This window comes from Musa acuminata, chromosome BXJ1-9, assembly GCF_036884655.1.
Source record: "Musa acuminata AAA Group cultivar baxijiao chromosome BXJ1-9, Cavendish_Baxijiao_AAA, whole genome shotgun sequence".
Lineage (NCBI taxonomy): Eukaryota > Viridiplantae > Streptophyta > Magnoliopsida > Zingiberales > Musaceae > Musa > Musa acuminata.
The window spans coordinates 8,816,915-8,836,147 of record NC_088335.1 but is presented as its reverse complement, the minus strand read 5'-3'; the positions used below and the strand labels follow the sequence as shown (position 1 = coordinate 8,836,147).

Sequence of the window (19,233 nt, the reverse complement as noted above, 5' to 3'; positions counted from 1 at the left end):
CCAGGCGAATTAAATAGATTATGCTGATGATTAAATCTCGGATACAGCTTCGACGACTTATCATTCATCAACAACCAGTCAACTAAAATTTTATGGAATAGTTATGTTTGGGGGGAGAACAAAGATGAGCAGTTTTGAGTAAGTCATCGTAGAAACATGAAGAGATGGACTGCATTATGGGAGAGAGGGTGGCGTCTCCCAGACGTCGAACACGTTCGCCTCACTGTGCAACGCAAACAACCGGTCGCCACCGATGGAGAAATCATACATGGAACCACCATAACTCCTCCTCGGTGTTGATGTTAGATGGCCATCTCTTCGTCGCCCTTCCCCAGCCGCTCGCGGCTGGTGTCCACGATGCTGTCGGCGTCAAAGTAGCCAACGTCGTTGACCTGCTGGTAGTCGAGGCTGATGGGTCGGTGCTCGCTCAGCATCCAGTCGTAGACGTGGACCATGTTGCCGTGGGCGACGCAGCAGCAGCAGCCATCGGGGCCGGCGCGGATGGCCGTGCCAGGAAGCGTGGCCGCACAGGAAGCCCGCCAGCCGGAGGTGGTGGCCGTCGAAGGGGCGCCAACGGGCGGCGGTAGAGGAGCTTCTCCGGCACGTTGGGCGTGAAGTGGAGCTTGCAGGCGCGGAGGAGGTTGAGAAGCACGACGAAGTCACGCCGGGTTGCGGTCGACGAAGCACTCGGCGTCCTCGGCCTGGCCCTCAGCCGGCGGCCGGAGGTTCTAAGAGGGCGCCGAGCATGGAGTGGCGGCCGGCGTTGGCGAGGGTGCTGGCGGTCGTCTCGAAGCTCTTCCCGCCCACGTTGAACCGACTTCGGCCTTTCTGACTCACCACGTCGAACCGAATACGCCCAGGTGGCAACCGAAGCATCCTAATCATGCATCGACCGTACAGAACTGAATCACGAATTTTAAAGGCGTCAATCACCCGTTGAAAACATCTTAACGCACAAGAAGCCTAGAGACCGATCAAACAAAGAGACATGGAAGCTTCCACTCGGGACTCTAAAACGTACGAGCACATTGGCACCTACAACCATCACCCATAAAACCATGAGGATTAAAAAGGATTGGAGAAAAACTTTGATAAATAGTAGAAACAGAAACAAAAAAAGATTCTGGGGTGTTCATAAGCTTCAAAGAGAGCCAGTGGAGGCTTGCATCTTTCTTCCTATCGCAGGAACCAAGGTATCAAAAACATTACAAGCTCTCCCATCCATTCCTAAACCTATTTAGACAGCTCAGCCGGGATACCACCAACACAGTAAGAAGATAAAAGAGGTTAACAAAACCAGCATAAAAGGTTACTAGGCAAATGACAGCAGTCATATATACCTGAAGGAAATGATGGTCTTTGACAACACAATCTATAAACCTACAATTCCCTAACTATTGCCCATGATCTTTCGCTTCTTTGCAGCTGATGCCTCACTTTCTGCTTCTTTTGATGAAACCTTTGCGGAAGATGCCCCTGTTTCTTGAACCTTCAATTTTTCTTTCACCGGAACTCCATTTGTCTTTGATTCACCAGTTGCTTCCAAAATGGCCATATCCCTAGGTTTTTTATCCAATTTATGGGTTTCTTCATTGTGTTCCTTCGCCTTCTCACCATCCTTCTTGAGCTTGGTGCCAGATTTAGCTACATCATCTTTTGGCTTGTTTGGAGCCTTTTCTTTTGATTTGCTTGATATGTTTGGACTGTCATCACCGGATAACAGACTATGGTTGGAATTTGCCACTTTAGGAGGTCGACCTTTCCGCTTACGAATTTCTGTGCTGCCCGTACTGCTGGAATGTGTGCCACTAACAATGTACCCAGAAAAGTCACTCAGAACTTGCATCATTTGGCAAATGAAAATAACAGTGTAGCAGAAGTAAATTTACCAACCTTTTTACTGGTGTTCCCACATTGGTTTCCCTTGCCACATGGTTTGAATGTTTCTTCGCTCTTTTGCTTTACCCAAAAAAAGAAAAATGTCAAAGACCAAAAAATAACTTTAACATAAAGTAGCAACAGCTTAAACATGAAACTGTAAACATGTTGAGGATATTCCGCCGTGTTCAATAGGGGACCCATAAAAGTTTTTGGAACACCTATAGGTAATCAGCCATAAAGCTCGATGTTTACTGTGACTTGCTGCACAAACTTCTATCATTAGCTCTCGGGGATTCAACTGTATTCTTAAATATTTAACACATGCCTTTCCTTGTTCTACTGTGGAAAAGTGTTTCTTCTTACCTTGATTAACCTTGTATGCAGTGCTATCTTTTTCATGGTGTAACAAAAGAGATGGTTGGGCTAGCATTTCATTCAAACACACCTGTACTTTGCAAATGCCCCATTGGCATTCTCTTCACCTGACCATATTGCACATCATTTACCCAAAAATTGTCTCAGATCATACCCTAATTTCAATTCTGACCACTAATAACAATAACGGACTCATTTCTTTTGATTATGTTGAACTTACTATGGGCTACTGCTGTCAATCCTGCAAAGTTGATGACCAAAGCTCTAGAGAATAAATAGGCTGCTAGGAACTAGCAAGTTAAAGCCAATGGTGGTCCAATGCTTTCACAAAGACAAATAGGTCTACTAGATTTTTGGATGAAGAGTTAATAAGTAGTAAAGTTGAGGTTAATCACCAAAATGCGTTGTGCTCAAATTATAAAACCAGTACGTACTCTGAAGAAGCATCAGGACTGAAATCATCTTTTGTTTGCCCCTGCAGATTATAAAACAGCAGAAGTCAGCACTAGAATACCACATAATTAAAAATTAGATTAGGCAATTCTGACTCACCATAAAATAAGATGTTCTTATTTTATCTCCAATGAAATCCCAACGTTCGTTCTTCAGCAACAACACCTCTACATCACCATCATCATAGAGAATCTCAAGAGGAACACAAAATCAGCAAGCTATCCAGAAAATTGAACAACAAGCCAAATGAGAAAATCAAAGATCCAGAATCAAGTCATTTGATACCTTATGCTTCTTTGTCGTGCGATCATAATCTTCAACAGTACCATCATAAAACCTGTGAATAAAACACAAGTAAATAGCATGGAATTTTGAATTCTTTTATCAAAACATACAGAATAAAACCATGTTGAGCAATCACAAGGTCATAATGATGCCACACATTAATCTCTGTTGTGTTTTAGTCATGTCCACTATGCATTACCCCATATGAAAAGAATTTCTCAAATCCAAACCTCCAATGTGCAGTAGTCCACATTTTATTTTTCATACAGAACAAAATAACTTTGGATAATAGCATAATGATGCCACGCATCAATCTCTGTTGTGTTTTAGTCATGTCCGCTATATTTCATGTCCAAATTCACACCAACTAATCAAGGCATCCAAGTAATCTTGAAAGAATGAAATTAAGACATACTCACCTTTTGTCATCCGGCCACCATACTTTAATTTTGAGGCCAACAATGCTTTGATCAGGTTCTCTAACCTGAGCTGGTTTTCCAGGATTCTACATATAGACAAAATACTGAATTAGAAAAATAATGGCCATTGTCAATAGGAGACACATAGACACAGAAAGAAGGCTCTGCTTGTGTAGCAAATATTTAAAATGACAATGTTCAATAATGAATAACCAGCTCATCTGTTACTAAACTTATTACCTTAGGACCCGAAGTGTCGTCTAGTCTTCCAGCCTTTAACCCCAAGATAGCAGAACAATCTCTATTAGCTGCACGTTTATTTTTCATTTGGTTACCATGACCAGAGAGTTCAGACTTCCGCTTTTGAGAAGATTCAGTCTTCTTGGATAATTTACTGTCATCTGCCTGAAGCATGAAAACTTAATCAACCAAAAAAGAAAACAACTCCTAAAAACCATATCAGGCTAATGAGATTCACATTAAACAAAAATATGTGGTGTGTTGATCAAACCATCTGTGATGCTGTGTCTTTTGTGGTACAAATACACACAAGATAGACTTTTGAGGCTTGATAAATTATGTAAAACACAAGATCATTCAAAGTAAAAATTCCAGTAGTAAATTGGCTACACCAATTAAGCTTCTTTGGACAAAAAACAGCATATACTACCTAAATTATTATATGAAAAATTGAACTTTAGCATAAACATTGGAGAACTTTGTAAAAAAAAACTCAATTATGATCTAAAAAAAGATTGGCACACCATAGCATCAGCAGCAGAATTCATGTCATTTTGCTCCACTTGATCAGAATACTCTTGACATACAGAAGCAACAACTCTGCTATACTTGCTTAAAAAGGCTTTTTTTGATTTAGCTAATTCAACCAGATAAGGTTTCAATTTCAAGGCACAGTCAGCAATTACTCTTTCTGCAAGCCTGCGAGCAATGGGCAAGATGTCCTGAGCACAAAAACCAAAAACATGAGAAAATAATAAAGCCAACAGACAGAAAAAGGATTACAGCAATACTGTACTTTGTTATCATTTTTCACCGAATCCAGGAGGCAGGAGAGAAGCTCTGGGGAAATTTCTTCACTCTCCTCTAATATAACTGTCATGATCGTTCCCATTGAACAAAAAATATTCTCACTATGATTTGGCCTGAAAATTTTGAAAAGAACACAAATATAAAAGAACGTCGCCAAGGACACAGTAGCAATGAAGACAAGCATCAGATGTACAACAATTATATGATATGAACCATAGTTTAACGTTCAGGTATTGGGCCAATGCCAATCCTTGACCAGACCAAAGTGGATCTAGCACATAGCTGCATAATAACACATGGTACATCGGCACATGCCATGGAACATTTTAAGATTTGAGTATACACGGTGTTGGGAGGCATGTGTTGGAATTTGTGCCACCAACCCAACAGACCATCGAAGTAGTATTCAACCTCGAGCAAAACATGGAATCATGATATGAACTACAAGCACATGGTAACGAGAATCAAAATGGAGCATGACTTGGAGTCTCTACAACACTCCTAGATGAATCAAATAAAGAGAATGCTATAATTAATTGCATTCAGATATGGGAAAATATTCCATTCTATAAGGCATCTTGAATGGGATTTATGGTTATATAATTTCGTAATTTTCATGAAACATTATGCATATGAAGCAAAAGCATTATAGGGAGGCTTTGAAAAGGAAAGCTTGCAAGGTTATCTTGGCAAATAATACTCAGAAAGCCCTCCAACAAACCTTCAAATTACCTGATATTCATAGAAACATTAAGAAAAGAAAACATAAGCTGGCGCTAGGACATGAGTTGCATGTGGCTCAAAAGTGTACAGTTAAACAATCACCAAACAAAATCATCTGAAATATATTAAAGGTGGCCGATTACTATAATTCTATCGTAAGAGAGAGCTACCCTCACCGTATTGTTCTCAGGAAAATGTGAAACATATCTAAAATCATAGCATCACATTCCAGATCCAACATCACGATGCATGACTGAACTTTTGCAACGGTTTCAAGAATTGAAACCCTCTTAGAGAATGAGCGACTGGATGTGTCATCCAAATTTTCAAATGCATCAACAATCTTCTGGAATACCACCTATATATTGTAAGGAAAAAAGGTTTTAGAAAACCAATTTAAGCAAAAAAAAAAAGTTAAATTTATGCTAATGCAAGAGAGAGAGAGACTATGAATCCATGTCTCCAGACCTTCATTAAATCATCATCATATGGAGCATTAGGCGCAGTTATTCTTGTGATTTCGCTCGTACACGAAGCAACTATGACTTTCACATCCTCATCTGGGTGTTCCAAAAACTTCTTCTCAACCATCAGATTCATTGTAGGGCAAAGAGCATCTAACATCGACTGACTTGGTGATTGTTGAATTCTCAATAAAAGACTTTCAGTTTCCTGCAATTATAAGTGCAGATTTTAAATATACAACAAAACAATGATATGGACCAATTGTCAGAAATGTGAAGCTTGATGTGCATGATATTTTGAAGCCACCTCCACTAAAATTCAACTTTCCTTGTTTGTCAGGATCAACCATGCAGTAGATACATAACTTGAGTGCCCATGGTACAGAAGAAGCAGGCATTAACATATTTTCTTGTCTAATTTACAATGATGCCTTATAGTAACTATTTAAGTGCTGATCATGTACAAGTAATAATTTTCAAGGTCAGAATTAAGCCAAATCACTAGCATGAATCTTAACAAAATTGTTGCCAATTTTTACCTTAAATAACTCTGAGGCAGCAAAAAGTGAATACCCAATGACGGACAAAACTAACCATACTTCTTCATTGGACAACAATAAAACATAAAATTCCACTGATCAATGCATCTAAAGCAACATTATAACTTAAAAGAAAAAAACCAATAGAGAAGATATTTCCACAGGTGTGTCCCCCACCCCCCCCCACAAAAAAAAAAAAAAAAAAAGAACCAAGAAGAACCTTACACTAAACACTCAGCACACTCAATTCTCAGTATGGAATACAATCAAAGCTCAGAAATAATTCAGCGGTTCATGAAATTTTCGTACCACGTTATCATCAATATAGAAAAGAGAATGAACACCAACAGAGCTAACGAAGATAAAAGTTTCAACTAAGAGCCCTAGAAAAAGGATAATCATAGGAGTTTTCAGACGACTAGAGTTAAGTTAGAAGAGACGGATTGACCAAATAAGGGTTCATCCGCAACCCCTTTTTCCCTTGCACGGTTGCAGAAACCCATGACCCAAGCAACAGGAAATTATAACCAATACAGAAGTAAAGGAGTTACATCGAGCAGGGAAAGGAGTTCGCCGACGTCAGTTGGAGGAGACGCGAGCCGGTCCCCAACGTCCCGCAGCCGCTCCTCCAACTCCTCCGTGGACGCCATTTCGCCAGGTTCCAGATCCCGAGCCCGAACCGCCCCGCAAAGGCGATCACGGCATGAAAATCCTCGGGAACGGAGAGAGAATGGGGCGGAAGCGATCGATTTCGAGGCCCTCGTTACGGCCGATGGGCGGGCGAGCCACAGCTAGGGTTTGTGACAAGCGGAGAAGGTGGTGATGAGCTAGGGCTGCCTCGCCTAGGTTTCCTCTATTCTTTCATAGCGACGGGGTGAGGGGGCGTCTCACAGGGAGGCGTTTTAAGCGGACGCGACGGTTCCTATTGGGTATTATGCAATCGGGTTAAACCCACGCCCGTCTCGGGTCGGGTGAAACGGGTGTTTCCCCCCATCCGACGCGGGACAACCAAAAAAAGGGTGACGTGGCGCACATCGAGAGCACCATCCGCTTTTGCGATTGTCGACGAGCGACGGCCTCTACGGCGAACGGAACTCGTAACTTCAGTCTGCACATGTTTTGTGGTCGAGCTCGTGACCGCGACGGCCGGGTCGTTACTTTAGTCGTTAGGTTATGTCACGATTCCAAGGATCGTTGCATGACTTCTCGTTCTAATGCATGGGTTCGGAAACATAGTTGGGATGTCATCGAGAATGATACGTCAAATGTCTGCATTAATATGTACGAGTCTATAATGTCTTCATGTTAGTAGAGAACTGAAGCCTCGGTAGAGTAGTTCTTATCGTAGTTCAATTAAAATCAAAACTAAATCGAAATTAAATTAGGTGGAATTAAAATTAACTATGTCGATAATTTATCGATATCAAACTAAATCAGAATCGAAGTTAGACTGTTCAATTATAATTTCTTATTTTTTAGAACCAGAACTAATCGTTTCGATTCCAATTTGAACCAATGATTCATGATTTAAAATATATATTTTTTATATTTTTAAATTATTATTTATTTAAATTTTAGTAAAAGTAAAAAACTAATGATTTGAGTTAGAAATGGCTTGAACTAGAATTAATGATCAATTCCAATCCCTAGAATTTATAATTTAAAATCAAAATCATAACGATGATAGGAAGAATATAATTAATTAGTCGACACATTATCTTTATATAGCATCTCAATTAAAAGGAGGCAAATGTTATCCCCCACTATCTATTCTTGTGAATAATGGTTCAAAATAAGTAATTACAAGTTGTCTCTAGTTTATTACCTACATGGAGGAAAAGGACAAGTGAATGTTATTATTAGTAGTTAAATACTACCTCCTAGTAGAATATTTTATAAAATATTTTATTTCTAGTATTCGATCTTATATATATTGAATTATAACTAATATGTTAATAAAAACATAAATAATACATATATATATTATCATCATTTAGTAATATGATTTATGATGTCTATATTTATAAATATAATAAATAATGTGCTAATATTTTTGACTTTTAAAATTAAAATATTTTTTTAAAAAAATATTTTTCTTAGTATTCTATAAAGTATTTATTACGTATGCGTTAGCATCAATATTTACTGTAAACATATTTTATAATAAAATGGCATAGTCCTTCAGTCCAATAAACCTAAGTGTATTATCATGTTTGAGTATCAGACTAAGTTATGATAATAAGCATGAATTAATGATCGAAAGTGATGATTGAATTATAATCAACCTTTAGTAAATCTTAAAACTTGAATGAGTTTGACCAAGATTGATGTAAGGAAGTTTGAGTTTTAAATATTACATATGTAGAAGATAATAAGCTACTTAAGAATGGATGAAATGATGAAAAATTAAATAGAGATGGTAATCAAATAGTAATATTATACTAAAAATGTTAAAAAATTAAGATTAAAGGATGAGTTTAGATTAAAAATATTATTTTTATTAAACTCAATTAACTCAATTAAAGTTATTATAATATAATAATTATATTAGTAATCACTTATATATTTCTATTTTATTTTAGTCTTATCCTTTATACCCACTTTGACATTGTATAATCATTTCTTTCTTTCTTTCTTTAGTTATTCTTTCAACTTTTCTAATAATGTAGGAAACCCTAACTTTAAGAAAAATTGAGGTAAGAAAAACTCAATTCTTCTCTTGCTATACCTAGAATTTTAGTGTTATAGATTATAGACTGAACTTTTTAATTAATTTTGAATAACTTCTACTTCAAATTAATCTTTAATTCTTACTTATGTTTTATATGAATCTCTTATAGTTTTAAGACCGCTTGTATAACTTTAATATGAGATTGGTGTTCAGAGTTACGATTGTCTATTTTTTTAGAAGAGATGTACTTAAGTGTACTGAGATACTTAAAATTTTCTATTTTTTGAGAAGAGATTTAAGTTAAATTGACTACCCCTATAAAGATATGATTAAGCTCTATTCTTTTGATATATTTTTAAAAGTTTCTTATGGTTCTGTACGATTTAAAATTAAGTGAATACTACCTTTATACACTAAGATCTGAGGTTTATAAATTTAGATAGTCCTAGAATAGTTTTAGCATAACAAAATAGATATTAATAGTTAAATTAAGAGGGTAATTTAGCCTTCAAATAATTTTATTTAAGCTAAAATTTGATATATATTTAATTCTATATGTCTTCTTTTTTTTTTTGTAAAATTTCATAATAATTCAATATAGTTCGATCAACTAAAATAGTGAAGAAATTTTTTTCATAAAATTATACGATGGTTTGATTAATATTAACTAGTTCATTTGATTGTATATTGAGTTATTAAAAAATTAATGGTAGAATTTAAATACATTTTTATGTTGAGAATAGTTTATTTTATAAGAGATTTTATTAATTTTTTTCTATAAATAATTATTATAAATTATTATAAATCATCAACTCAAGATATATGTTTTTTAATAAGATATCTTATGATCTTATACTCCTAATTTGATAGGTGTACTAGTCCATAACATTCTCGATCATTAAGAAATATGATTTTTCTTAACATATTCATTTGTGAGTTAAATTAGATAAATATAAGTTTAATTCACTATAAAATAGTGATAACATAAATTATCATATTTATGATATATTTTAAAAAGTATATTTTGAATGATATAATTATTTTGAGCTTAATATTAATATACATATTATGCAAGTATAAAAATATATAAATTATAATAAAATATATTGTATGTATGCATATATGATTATATGTGGTGTGAGGGTGCACAGATATATTCCGACATGTGATACATGTATGTACTATGATGTGTAGTATAATATATAATGTAAAAATACACATATTATGTGTGGTGTTAGAGTACATATATACATTACAATTATAATGACATGCGACAGGAGTGCATGAATATGTTATGATATGATGTATAAAAGTCAATGAATATACTTTTTTTTTTTACATGTGTATATAAGCACTTTCAATTATTTTGATGTAAAATTTTACCTCTTTATTATGCATATACTATTTTGTATGTTGTACTTGCTAAAAAAGTCAAAGGATGAGGTATTTATCATTAAATGACTTATTTTGATAATTTTAAAATATTATATATGACATTATACATATTCACTTAAATAAAATTATAAAAAGTTATGCTTACTGAGTGATTACTCACAGTAGATTCTATTTTACAAATAAAAATACTAATGCCACACTCAAGAGATTGGATAAAAAAATGAACATGTGTGAACTCATGTCGATATAGATATCTACAATGACCTATGAGCATTTTTATATGTATAACTTTTGGATAAATCATGTGTGTTTTATTTTTCGGTTAGAGATTAAAATTATGTACATGTGTCAAAATCACTATATATATATATGAGAAAAACTCTATCATTTTATTTAGTAAAATAACATATTTTACTCTTAAGATTATTAACTTTTTCGCTACACTCCTATTAATAGCAGTAATAAAAAAAATAAAAAAGTGACATTCTATTTTAATTATACTTGTAGGGTATGGGTAGGACCAGTAATAGGGTGTTATACTTTATGATTGGGCATAAAAGCTCATTTTTTATGTAGTTACAAAGGGATCAATTTTTATTGCTTATCATTACACTCATCTTCCTCGTATTAATAACTTGAGCTTTGGAGGGATAAGGTTATGAAACTTTTCTCGTCCTTGGTCTTTATATAAGTGGCATCTCGAGAGCTTGTTATTTGCACCATGGACAATCCTACATACATGAGTCGAAAACCATATTGAGATGACCACGATGTTAACGATATATTCTCATAATATTTTTGATACTTGAAGGTGGGCCCAATATCATACAAATGCAGCTCGAGCGAAGAGATTTTGCCCCTTGATTTATAGTATTTCACCTAATGGGGGTAGCAGCTATCATTTTCACACATTGGTTCATCTATCTCGACATAGAGATCGATGAGATACTAATATCTATTCAATGACTTAGGTCTTTTACCCCCAAGAATGATCCTTAACCATATACTTGTACTTACCAATATGTTCTTAAGCCTCACTCAATAAGTGTAGATGCTAATAGGCATGATATAGGTTGTTAGTTTGCTTTTTTCCTAGTTGACCCAATAGGTGATGCCACCAGCTCACTCGTAATCCCCAATACCTAATCTTGGAAATAATCTCCATTGAAGAACTTTAGGTTGGACTCGACCTAATCAACAGTGTCAAAGTAAAAGCACACAAAAGGGTGCTGAGATACAAAAAAGCGATGGTCAAGATTTATAACCGATGTATTCACTCTTAGGGAGTTAGACTACGGGGACTTGGTACTTTGAAAAGTTAAAGTTAGTTGGCTAATTGAATCTTGGGATAAACTAGCATCAAATTGGGAATGACCCTATCGGGTCATCGAGGTTGTCCAAGGTGAAACCTATCACTTTGAAACAACAAAAAGAGTAGTGCTATCAAAAACATGATACATTACGAATTTTAAAAAAATTATACTCTTAAGGTATCACTTGGGGTCAAGATAGGGTGATTGTGCTCCAAGCATCAAGCATTAGTCTATTGTTTCTTTGGCATCACTAGTAAAATTATATATTTTTTCGGGGTGTAGCTATTGTAACTTGAGGAAAGAAAGCTTCGTTACTCTAAAATAGACAACACCAACTCAATCAAACCCTTACAACCAAACTGAGACATTGACCTATCAAAATTGAAGATAAATCGAGTGGACAAGCCTGGTGATACAATAAAGTAAAGACATATGAACTAAGTCGGATAAGTAGATTTAATAATAAAAAAAATTAATATAACACAACAAGATAACAAACTAAGCAGAAGGGCAATGTAGTGAGTTTATTGGACTTATTTTGGTTGAATCTCGGATTTTGATGATAAAATTAATTTTATCATCATTAACGGACACTTAAGTAGCTATAAGAACATTTTGGTCTTTTAGATACTATTGAATCTCAAATTTTGATGATAAAATTAATTGATGATATTATTAGTTTATCATCAAATTTTGATGATAAAATTAATTTTATCATCATTAACGGACACTTAAGTAGCTATAAGAACATTTTGGTCTTTTAGATACTATTGAATCTCAAATTTTGATGATAAAAGTAATTGATGAGTTTATTAGACTAATATATTTTTAAGATAAGTGACATAAGAAACACTTCAACCATAGATTTGGACCATCAAAGGGCCAACTATCAAGTGGAAGAGTTGGATATTGCATTGAATAATTATCGTATCAAAAATTGGATATCGAGCCGAATGATTGGTCAACGTGCCAGAACAAACTTTGTTCTATAGGTTCAAGCATTATGTCGGAAGGATTAGATATTATGTCGGAAGAATGGATATCATGAGAAACTTAACATGCTAGTAGAATTGGTGATATGCTAAAGGAAAGGGTGATGTGTTAGAGGTTCAAACGAAGTGTGAGAAGATTAGATGACATATTGGAAGAGCGCACAACATGCTGAAAGCTTCATAAATGTGTCAAAACAATGTCAACTTATCAAGAAAGTCATTAGGCTTGAAGTTGGTCTGAATTGAGCCTATTAGGAGGCTAAACGGGAAGCCTAAAATAGGCCTAGGTGGTGGTACCATCAGGCCTAAGCGATAATATCGCATGAGTAAACCGATAAGCACTGTTTATGCTTGTCAGCCTTCCTAGTAGTGGTTCCACCTATGACAATAATAGTACTATCTAGGGTAGTAGTAATACCATATAGAGTTTAAACTTTACGATGATAGTACCATCGGAGTTCAAAATTATGATATTAAAAATTATGATGGTGGTACTGTCCAATGCCAATAGTAGTGCTAGCTATATCTCAAAATTTTGAGAATTTGAAGGGGCTTATAAATATCTTACTCAGGCTTAGTTGATCGAATATCTATTCTTGAGTTTATGAAGTGTTGTATCTTTTTCTTTAAATATTGTTTGAGTCTCTTCCTCTCTCTTGAGTTTAGTTGTGTTACTAAGTTATAGAGGTGAGAGATCTCTTATAAAAGTGAGTGTGAAGATTCTCTCATAAGCCTATAAAAAGGAAAAAAGTTATAACAAATATGGTTGATCTTTGTCCATTAGAAAAAAGATCTATAGTAAAAGCCGATAGCCTCGAGGGAAGAGGAAACTGTTGGGAAATCATGGGGGCGACATCATATGCGCAGCGGAAGAACAAGAAAACAAAAATCCCCGATTCCCAAAAAGATGTTCGTCGTCGTGCAAAGATTGGTGCGCAAAATCCGCAAAACACAAAACTGCGTATAGAGATTGTGTTACCTAGGGAGATCGTATATCCCTGTTTCCTTGCAGATCCTCAGGAGAGGGTGAAGGAGGTCAAGCGTCCTCCTCTCTAGCGGTGATCCACACAGCAGGGTTGCGACGACGCTCCTCAAGACTCCAGGCCTACTCTGAGGTGGAGAGGGAGAGGAGAATAGGAAGGGCAAGCAAAGACTCTAGCCTATGAGGCTATGAATCCCTCCTATTTATAGAGATCCCGTGTCAAAACCCTAATGGGTCCTTTCCCTAGTGGGTATTGGATCTGCATCCAATAAGACAAAGGCTCCGTCGGATATCTCATATCCGAACCTCTACTCATCGCAATGCCTACCATATGTGTGTGACCCTCTAGGCCCAATATCGAGCTGGCCGTGAGTCATACCTGTCAGAACTCCTTCTAACTAAGTGAATTATTATCTCTGTAATAATTCACTCGACTCATCGACTACGGAAGTACTAGGCCACTACGCCGTAGTCCCCAGACGATACAGGGGAATCCAATCCATTGGACCTGTCTGTCCTCAGTTACCATGTACCTATAGTCCCTCATCCATCTAATATCCCAGAGACCGTATATCGAGCATGGTGCTGTCAGACCCATACGGTTTCTACTTGAGTCTCGCTCTAATCGGATTCTCCCGGAGAACTCTTTCTCTCTCAACTCGAATGACCCTGGCCAGGGATTTGTCTGAGCAAGAACACATGGGATATTCCTCTCATGATACCGAGATTGGATGATCCTCTATCGACACTCAATAGCCCTCGTAAGGTCGACTACCACTCCCAATGACCAGCTGTACTAGATCTGGGAACAGCCAAACCTATAAGTCTGGTATCAAAGAGTGGAGCACTCATACAGGACATCCTTGGTGTCTCAAGTCTAAGAACCAGATACACCACTAGGACTACGGAATCGTTGTCTGACAATAAGGCATCATCAACCATCCAGCATTCCGTAAGCGGATCAATCAGTGAACTCATTCTCCAATGAGCACCTGTACTGTATCCCTAGTGTCCCTACACGAGCAGCTATGAGACCAACTGCATCCATCATATGGACGGGTATACAGCACACCAGTCTATCCGGTTATCACGATGTCCTTCTCGAGTAACCTATGACCGGGATTATTTAGGATATGTGTTTAAAGGTGAATCGATCTCATTATCGTGATCTCATCACGATCCGATTCCCATTGCACAAATCCAAGGACATCACTATACATATGCATTTATGCAATAGTTATAAAGTGATATACGCCAAAAATATAATAAGCAAAAAGATTCTGTATCAAGTCACACGTGCCATCACTCACGTGATTGGCTTGCTGGGCACTTATGACTAGCAGAAACGATAATGGATATAGGTTTGTCAGACCAAACCACTATAAATTAGTTTGCATTCCTTCTCTTACTTGTAATTCTTATTTATGATTACTTATTATTATTCACTTGTAACTCTTACTCGTACTTAATATTTGGTTAATTATATATTTGATATGGGCCTTTTAATCAAGCTTTAAAGTTAGTTAAGATTTACTATAGTACCAATTCAACCCCCTCCCTTTTTTAGCGCTATTAAGATCCTAAAAGATACTTGGTGGATAGAATTTCATCAATCTCCACCCTGAGATAGCTCATTTTGAAATGAGCTAAGGTGACATAATACTTGTTCTAATATGAGGCAACACCTAACCTCCTCAAGCCCTATCTCTATTTGATATCTTAGTATCATAGTTCTCTTAGACTCCAACGCCTCCCTTAAAGTCTCTATCTCATTGCTCAGATTATGAATTTACTCATTCAAGTGGTCAATTGTTTAGCCACACTCATGATCCACTCGTTGGCTGTGACAATTTGCTCAATAAGCTCAGAGTTATAGGTCTTCATTAAGTCTAACTCTTGTACAAGTTGCAACAGGTTATCCTCTATGTGTGTGATTATTGCTTTATATAATTTTCAACTATTCAGTTTGATTTATGAGGCATTGCTTGGCCTCCTCTAGCTACCTCACCAGCTCGACTTCTCGAGCATCTACTTTGATGATAAGCATTAGAAGTCCTCTCTTTCTTTTTAATATTTTCACCTCCTTGTAGAGATTATCGATCATAAGAGACTATTGATTAATAATGGAGTTGATACCCTACACGTGGTCAAGAAGAGTTATGATGTAATGATGATATTATAAATCAAAGATAAATAAATTAACTATATTATAATAATAGGATACTTAAGGGTCGACATATAACTCATGACTCAACTTATTAGTACCTCATTATGATAACCCACATTGAGCAAAACCCAGGGAGTGGTAGATCTCATTTACTATCCCATTGCATAGTGACCCTCAGTAATATTGCTTACAATTTTGACATTGCTCTATATTTTCTATCTTTTTTATACCCTTCTATCTTGACTATAATGACATGTCTGAAATTAGATTCGACAGATCAAATATCTTTAGCTATGCGAAGGGCATAAACTTGCCATTGTTTAGGTCAATTATTGACCTTTGTCTCTTTGTTTTTTTTTTTTCTTTACGAGGACTTTAAGATTTGGGAACTCTTTAAAAATATTAGCACCTCAGGAGCATGAGACATCGCATTTGGTTCTTTTTCAAGAATCCACTCCACCTTTGATTCCTCACCGAGAATGAGTCACGTTTTTCACGATTTTTTTCTTCATTAGTTAACCAATGGTGGAAGGATAATCAGATCGAGTTGAGGCCAATGCCTTAAGTGATGGATCAAGAATGGGCAGAGGAGAAGTTAAAGAAGCTACCATTGCACCTAAAGAGGAACCAACACCCTTTCTTTTCAAAGTTCAAAGATTTATACTTATAAAAAATCAAAGTTATGAGATTATAAATCTTAATTTCTCAAAATGTAAAAATATATAAGAAGAGAGGATGTTCAAATCATACCCCAAAAGGTTAGGACCCACATAAATCAATTAGCCTTTGTTCATATCTATCTCGCATTTGAGGTGTTTGATTTACAAACAAAAAGAAAATTAAGTTATCTATAAATCGTATGAACTAGGCAAGACTTAAAGAAAACATTTTTCCAACCCTTAATTGTTGCCACTAGCGTTGAAGCGATCCTTATGCTATTGCCTCGAGCATCATGAGAGTCTCCCTCGCCTCAGAGTCATCCTTCGCGGGCATCCACGCCTCCATCGTTGTCGCTATCGCCACCTCCACTCGATCCCCGTCAGTGTTGTGGCCGCTTAGCTGCAGCCTGCCCACCAACCGTTGGAGCTCTTTGAAAGCCTCACTCTTCCGTCGTGTCTCCGCCTCCATCATCTCATTAGAGCCGGAGTCGGAGGGCTCCGCTTGTAGCAGCTCCACGAGTCGCTCCGACTCGCATGGCCTCGGGAGGCGGGGGCACGGCTCAGTCGTGTCGCCTACGCCATAGGACCTCTTATGGCCATAGGCCACAGCCTCCGGAGTCTGCGACGAAGGGTGGAGGGCGATGGAGAAGAAGATATCGGGTCACATGCATTTGGCCATTGTGGTAAGGCGACAACGATGTCACATGTAGGGAGAAGGCTTAGAGGAAGAGGCAGGTAGAATAAGGAATGGTGGAGAGCATGGAGAGGACGTAGACTCCCGATTCCGAGCCTACTGCTTCACTCCAGTCTCGTCTCCCTCCCACTCACTCTCCTCTCTTTATGTCATCGTAAGGCTTCGCTTTCTCTATGTGGCTGTGTATATTATAATCGATCTCTATCTTCATATTGTATGAAGTCGTCAACAATTCGTTTTTATTTTATTACTTATTTTAGTATTAATTAAAAAAATATTTTTAATTAATTAAACGATATATATTAACTATTATCTAATATATATCATGTTAAATATACCGAAATTATGAGGAGCAAAAAGAAAAAGGAAACCCTTTAATAGTTACTATGCAATTAAGTCCAAAACTGGAGGTTTTAATATCAACAACAGTAATAATAATAATAACATTTACTAACAATAATGATAATAATAATAATAATAAAGGAGAAAAACGCGTGCCTTCTCGTGGGCCCAAGTTGGGACCCGCCACGTCCCCAGGGATCCCGTCGTTGCCCAAAATGTGGACCCGACTCGGACAACGTGTCGAACGTTCAGTGGAAGAAGTCCACGAGAACAAAATATATTCCCTTCGATAACCAACCAGAGTTCGCCACGCCGCGTCCGTTCCTTAGGCCTAACCGGTGCCAGCAGTGCACCGGCAACGAGTGGCGCTGCATTATTTCGCCCTCATCCTCTTCTTCCCCATCGCCCATCTCCCAATCTACTCCCCCGCATCCTCTTCCATGGTCGAAGCCCTCGCGGAGCGGCTCATGCCGCGTCCTTGAACGCCACCACCTCCTCTGCTCTTTCCTCCTCCGATCTTAATAACAAAAAAAGAATCTCCCCGATCCCTTCTCCCCCCTTTTAGTGTGATCCCTGAAAACCTGAAATCCCCGCCACTCTGCTCGCCAAAGATACGTCCTTTTTCTTCCCCGGTCCTATATCGATCATCTTTCAGGTTCCTGGTTTCGATTGATGTTGGTGCGATGTCGTCGATCCTGCCCAAGAACGAGACGGTCCAGATCCACGAGGTGTGGAGCAACAACCTCGAGCAAGAGTTCGCCCTGATTCGCGAGATCGTGGACGACTTCCCCTTTGTCGCCATGGACACGGAGTTCCCCGGCATCGTGTGCCGCCCTCTGGGCAACTTCCGGACCAGCTCCGACTTCAACTATGCCACCCTCAAGGCCAACGTCGACATGCTGAAGCTCATCCAACTGGGACTTACCCTCTCCGACGAGCACGGCAGCCTCCCCACCTGCGGCACCGACCGCGGCTGCGTCTGGCAGTTCAATTTCCGCGAGTTTGACATCCAGCGGGACGTGTTCGCCTCCGACTCCATCGAGCTCCTCCGTCAGAGCGGCATCGATTTCAAGAAGAACAACGAGAAAGGGATCGACGCCCAACGCTTTGGCGAACTCCTCATGTCGTCGGGCATCGTGCTTAATGACTCCGTCCACTGGGTTACCTTCCACAGCGGCTACGATTTCGGGTATCTTCTCAAGCTGCTCACTTGTCAGAACCTCCCGGAGACCCAGGCCGGCTTCTTCAATCTCATCAAGATCTACTTTCCGACCGTGTACGACATCAAGCACCTCATGAAATTCTGCAACAGCCTCCATGGGGGGCTCAACAAGCTCGCCGAGCTGCTCGATGTCGAGAGGGTTGGGATCTGCCACCAGGCCGGTTCAGACAGCTTGCTCACCTCGTGTGCTTTCAGGAAGTTGAAGGAGTCTTTCTTCAATGGTTCTACTGAGAAATATGCAGGCGTGTTGTACGGGTTGGGTGTTGAGAATGGGCAGACTGCTCATTGAGCCAAAAAATAAAAAAATAAAAATAAAAAGTGAATTATTATAGAAGTTACCTTGTGTGGTGTCCTTGCATCTGATGCTTTTGATATTCTCTTGTTCCTGTATATGTTTGATCTCGGCTACCAATTCTTGTAGTTTGTTTTTCCATGTAGGTTCTTGGTTTCTATAAGAATGCATTTTCTGCCAATGCTTTTTCTTGTGTTTGGTTAAGTGCAAATTTGAATAGCTTGAACTGCTGCAATTGGATTGCCTAAAGGTGCTTGTGGATAGCCTTCCTTTGACATGGTGTATAGTCCTCTTCAGCTGATATGCAAGACAAAT

General features: G+C 37.9%; 2 protein-coding genes across 2 annotated transcripts; one reads left to right on the top strand and one right to left on the bottom strand.

The window, feature by feature from the left end:
• Window positions 1-1,287: 1,287 nt before the first annotated feature.
• LOC135593026 (sister chromatid cohesion protein PDS5 homolog C-like) lies at window positions 1,288-7,090 on the bottom strand. Its single transcript, XM_065082825.1, has 12 exons — window positions 6,741-7,090; window positions 5,655-5,858; window positions 5,363-5,544; window positions 4,450-4,576; window positions 4,178-4,375; window positions 3,654-3,818; window positions 3,414-3,499; window positions 2,995-3,046; window positions 2,809-2,901; window positions 2,691-2,731; window positions 1,894-1,959; window positions 1,288-1,808 (listed from the first exon to the last, which is right to left on the bottom strand). The coding sequence occupies exons 1-12, from the start codon at window positions 6,837-6,839 to the stop codon at window positions 1,391-1,393; spliced, it is 1,731 nt and encodes a 576-aa protein (XP_064938897.1). The 5' UTR covers window positions 6,840-7,090; the 3' UTR covers window positions 1,288-1,390.
• A 10,710-nt stretch (window positions 7,091-17,800) lies between these two features.
• LOC135593025 (probable CCR4-associated factor 1 homolog 7) lies at window positions 17,801-18,960 on the top strand. Its single transcript, XM_065082824.1, has one exon. It carries the CDS (start codon window positions 18,088-18,090, stop codon window positions 18,913-18,915), a length of 828 nt encoding a protein of 275 aa, XP_064938896.1. The 5' UTR covers window positions 17,801-18,087; the 3' UTR covers window positions 18,916-18,960.
• The last annotated feature ends 273 nt before the right edge of the window (window positions 18,961-19,233 follow it).

Excerpts from the sequence above, each read along its gene's own strand:
- LOC135593026 (XM_065082825.1), bottom strand. The coding sequence starts at position 6,839 with ATGGCGTCCACGGAGGAGTTGGAGGAGCGGCTGCGGGACGTTGGGGAC. Across the intron at positions 3,819-4,177 it reads ATTCTGCTGCTGATGCTATG|GCAGATGACAGTAAATTATC; the intron begins GTGTGCCAATCT and ends TTCATGCTTCAG. Across the intron at positions 1,809-1,893 it reads GTGGGAACACCAGTAAAAAG|TGGCACACATTCCAGCAGTA; the intron begins GTTGGTAAATTT and ends GTACATTGTTAG.
- LOC135593025 (XM_065082824.1), top strand. The coding sequence starts at position 18,088 with ATGTCGTCGATCCTGCCCAAGAACGAGACGGTCCAGATCCACGAGGTG.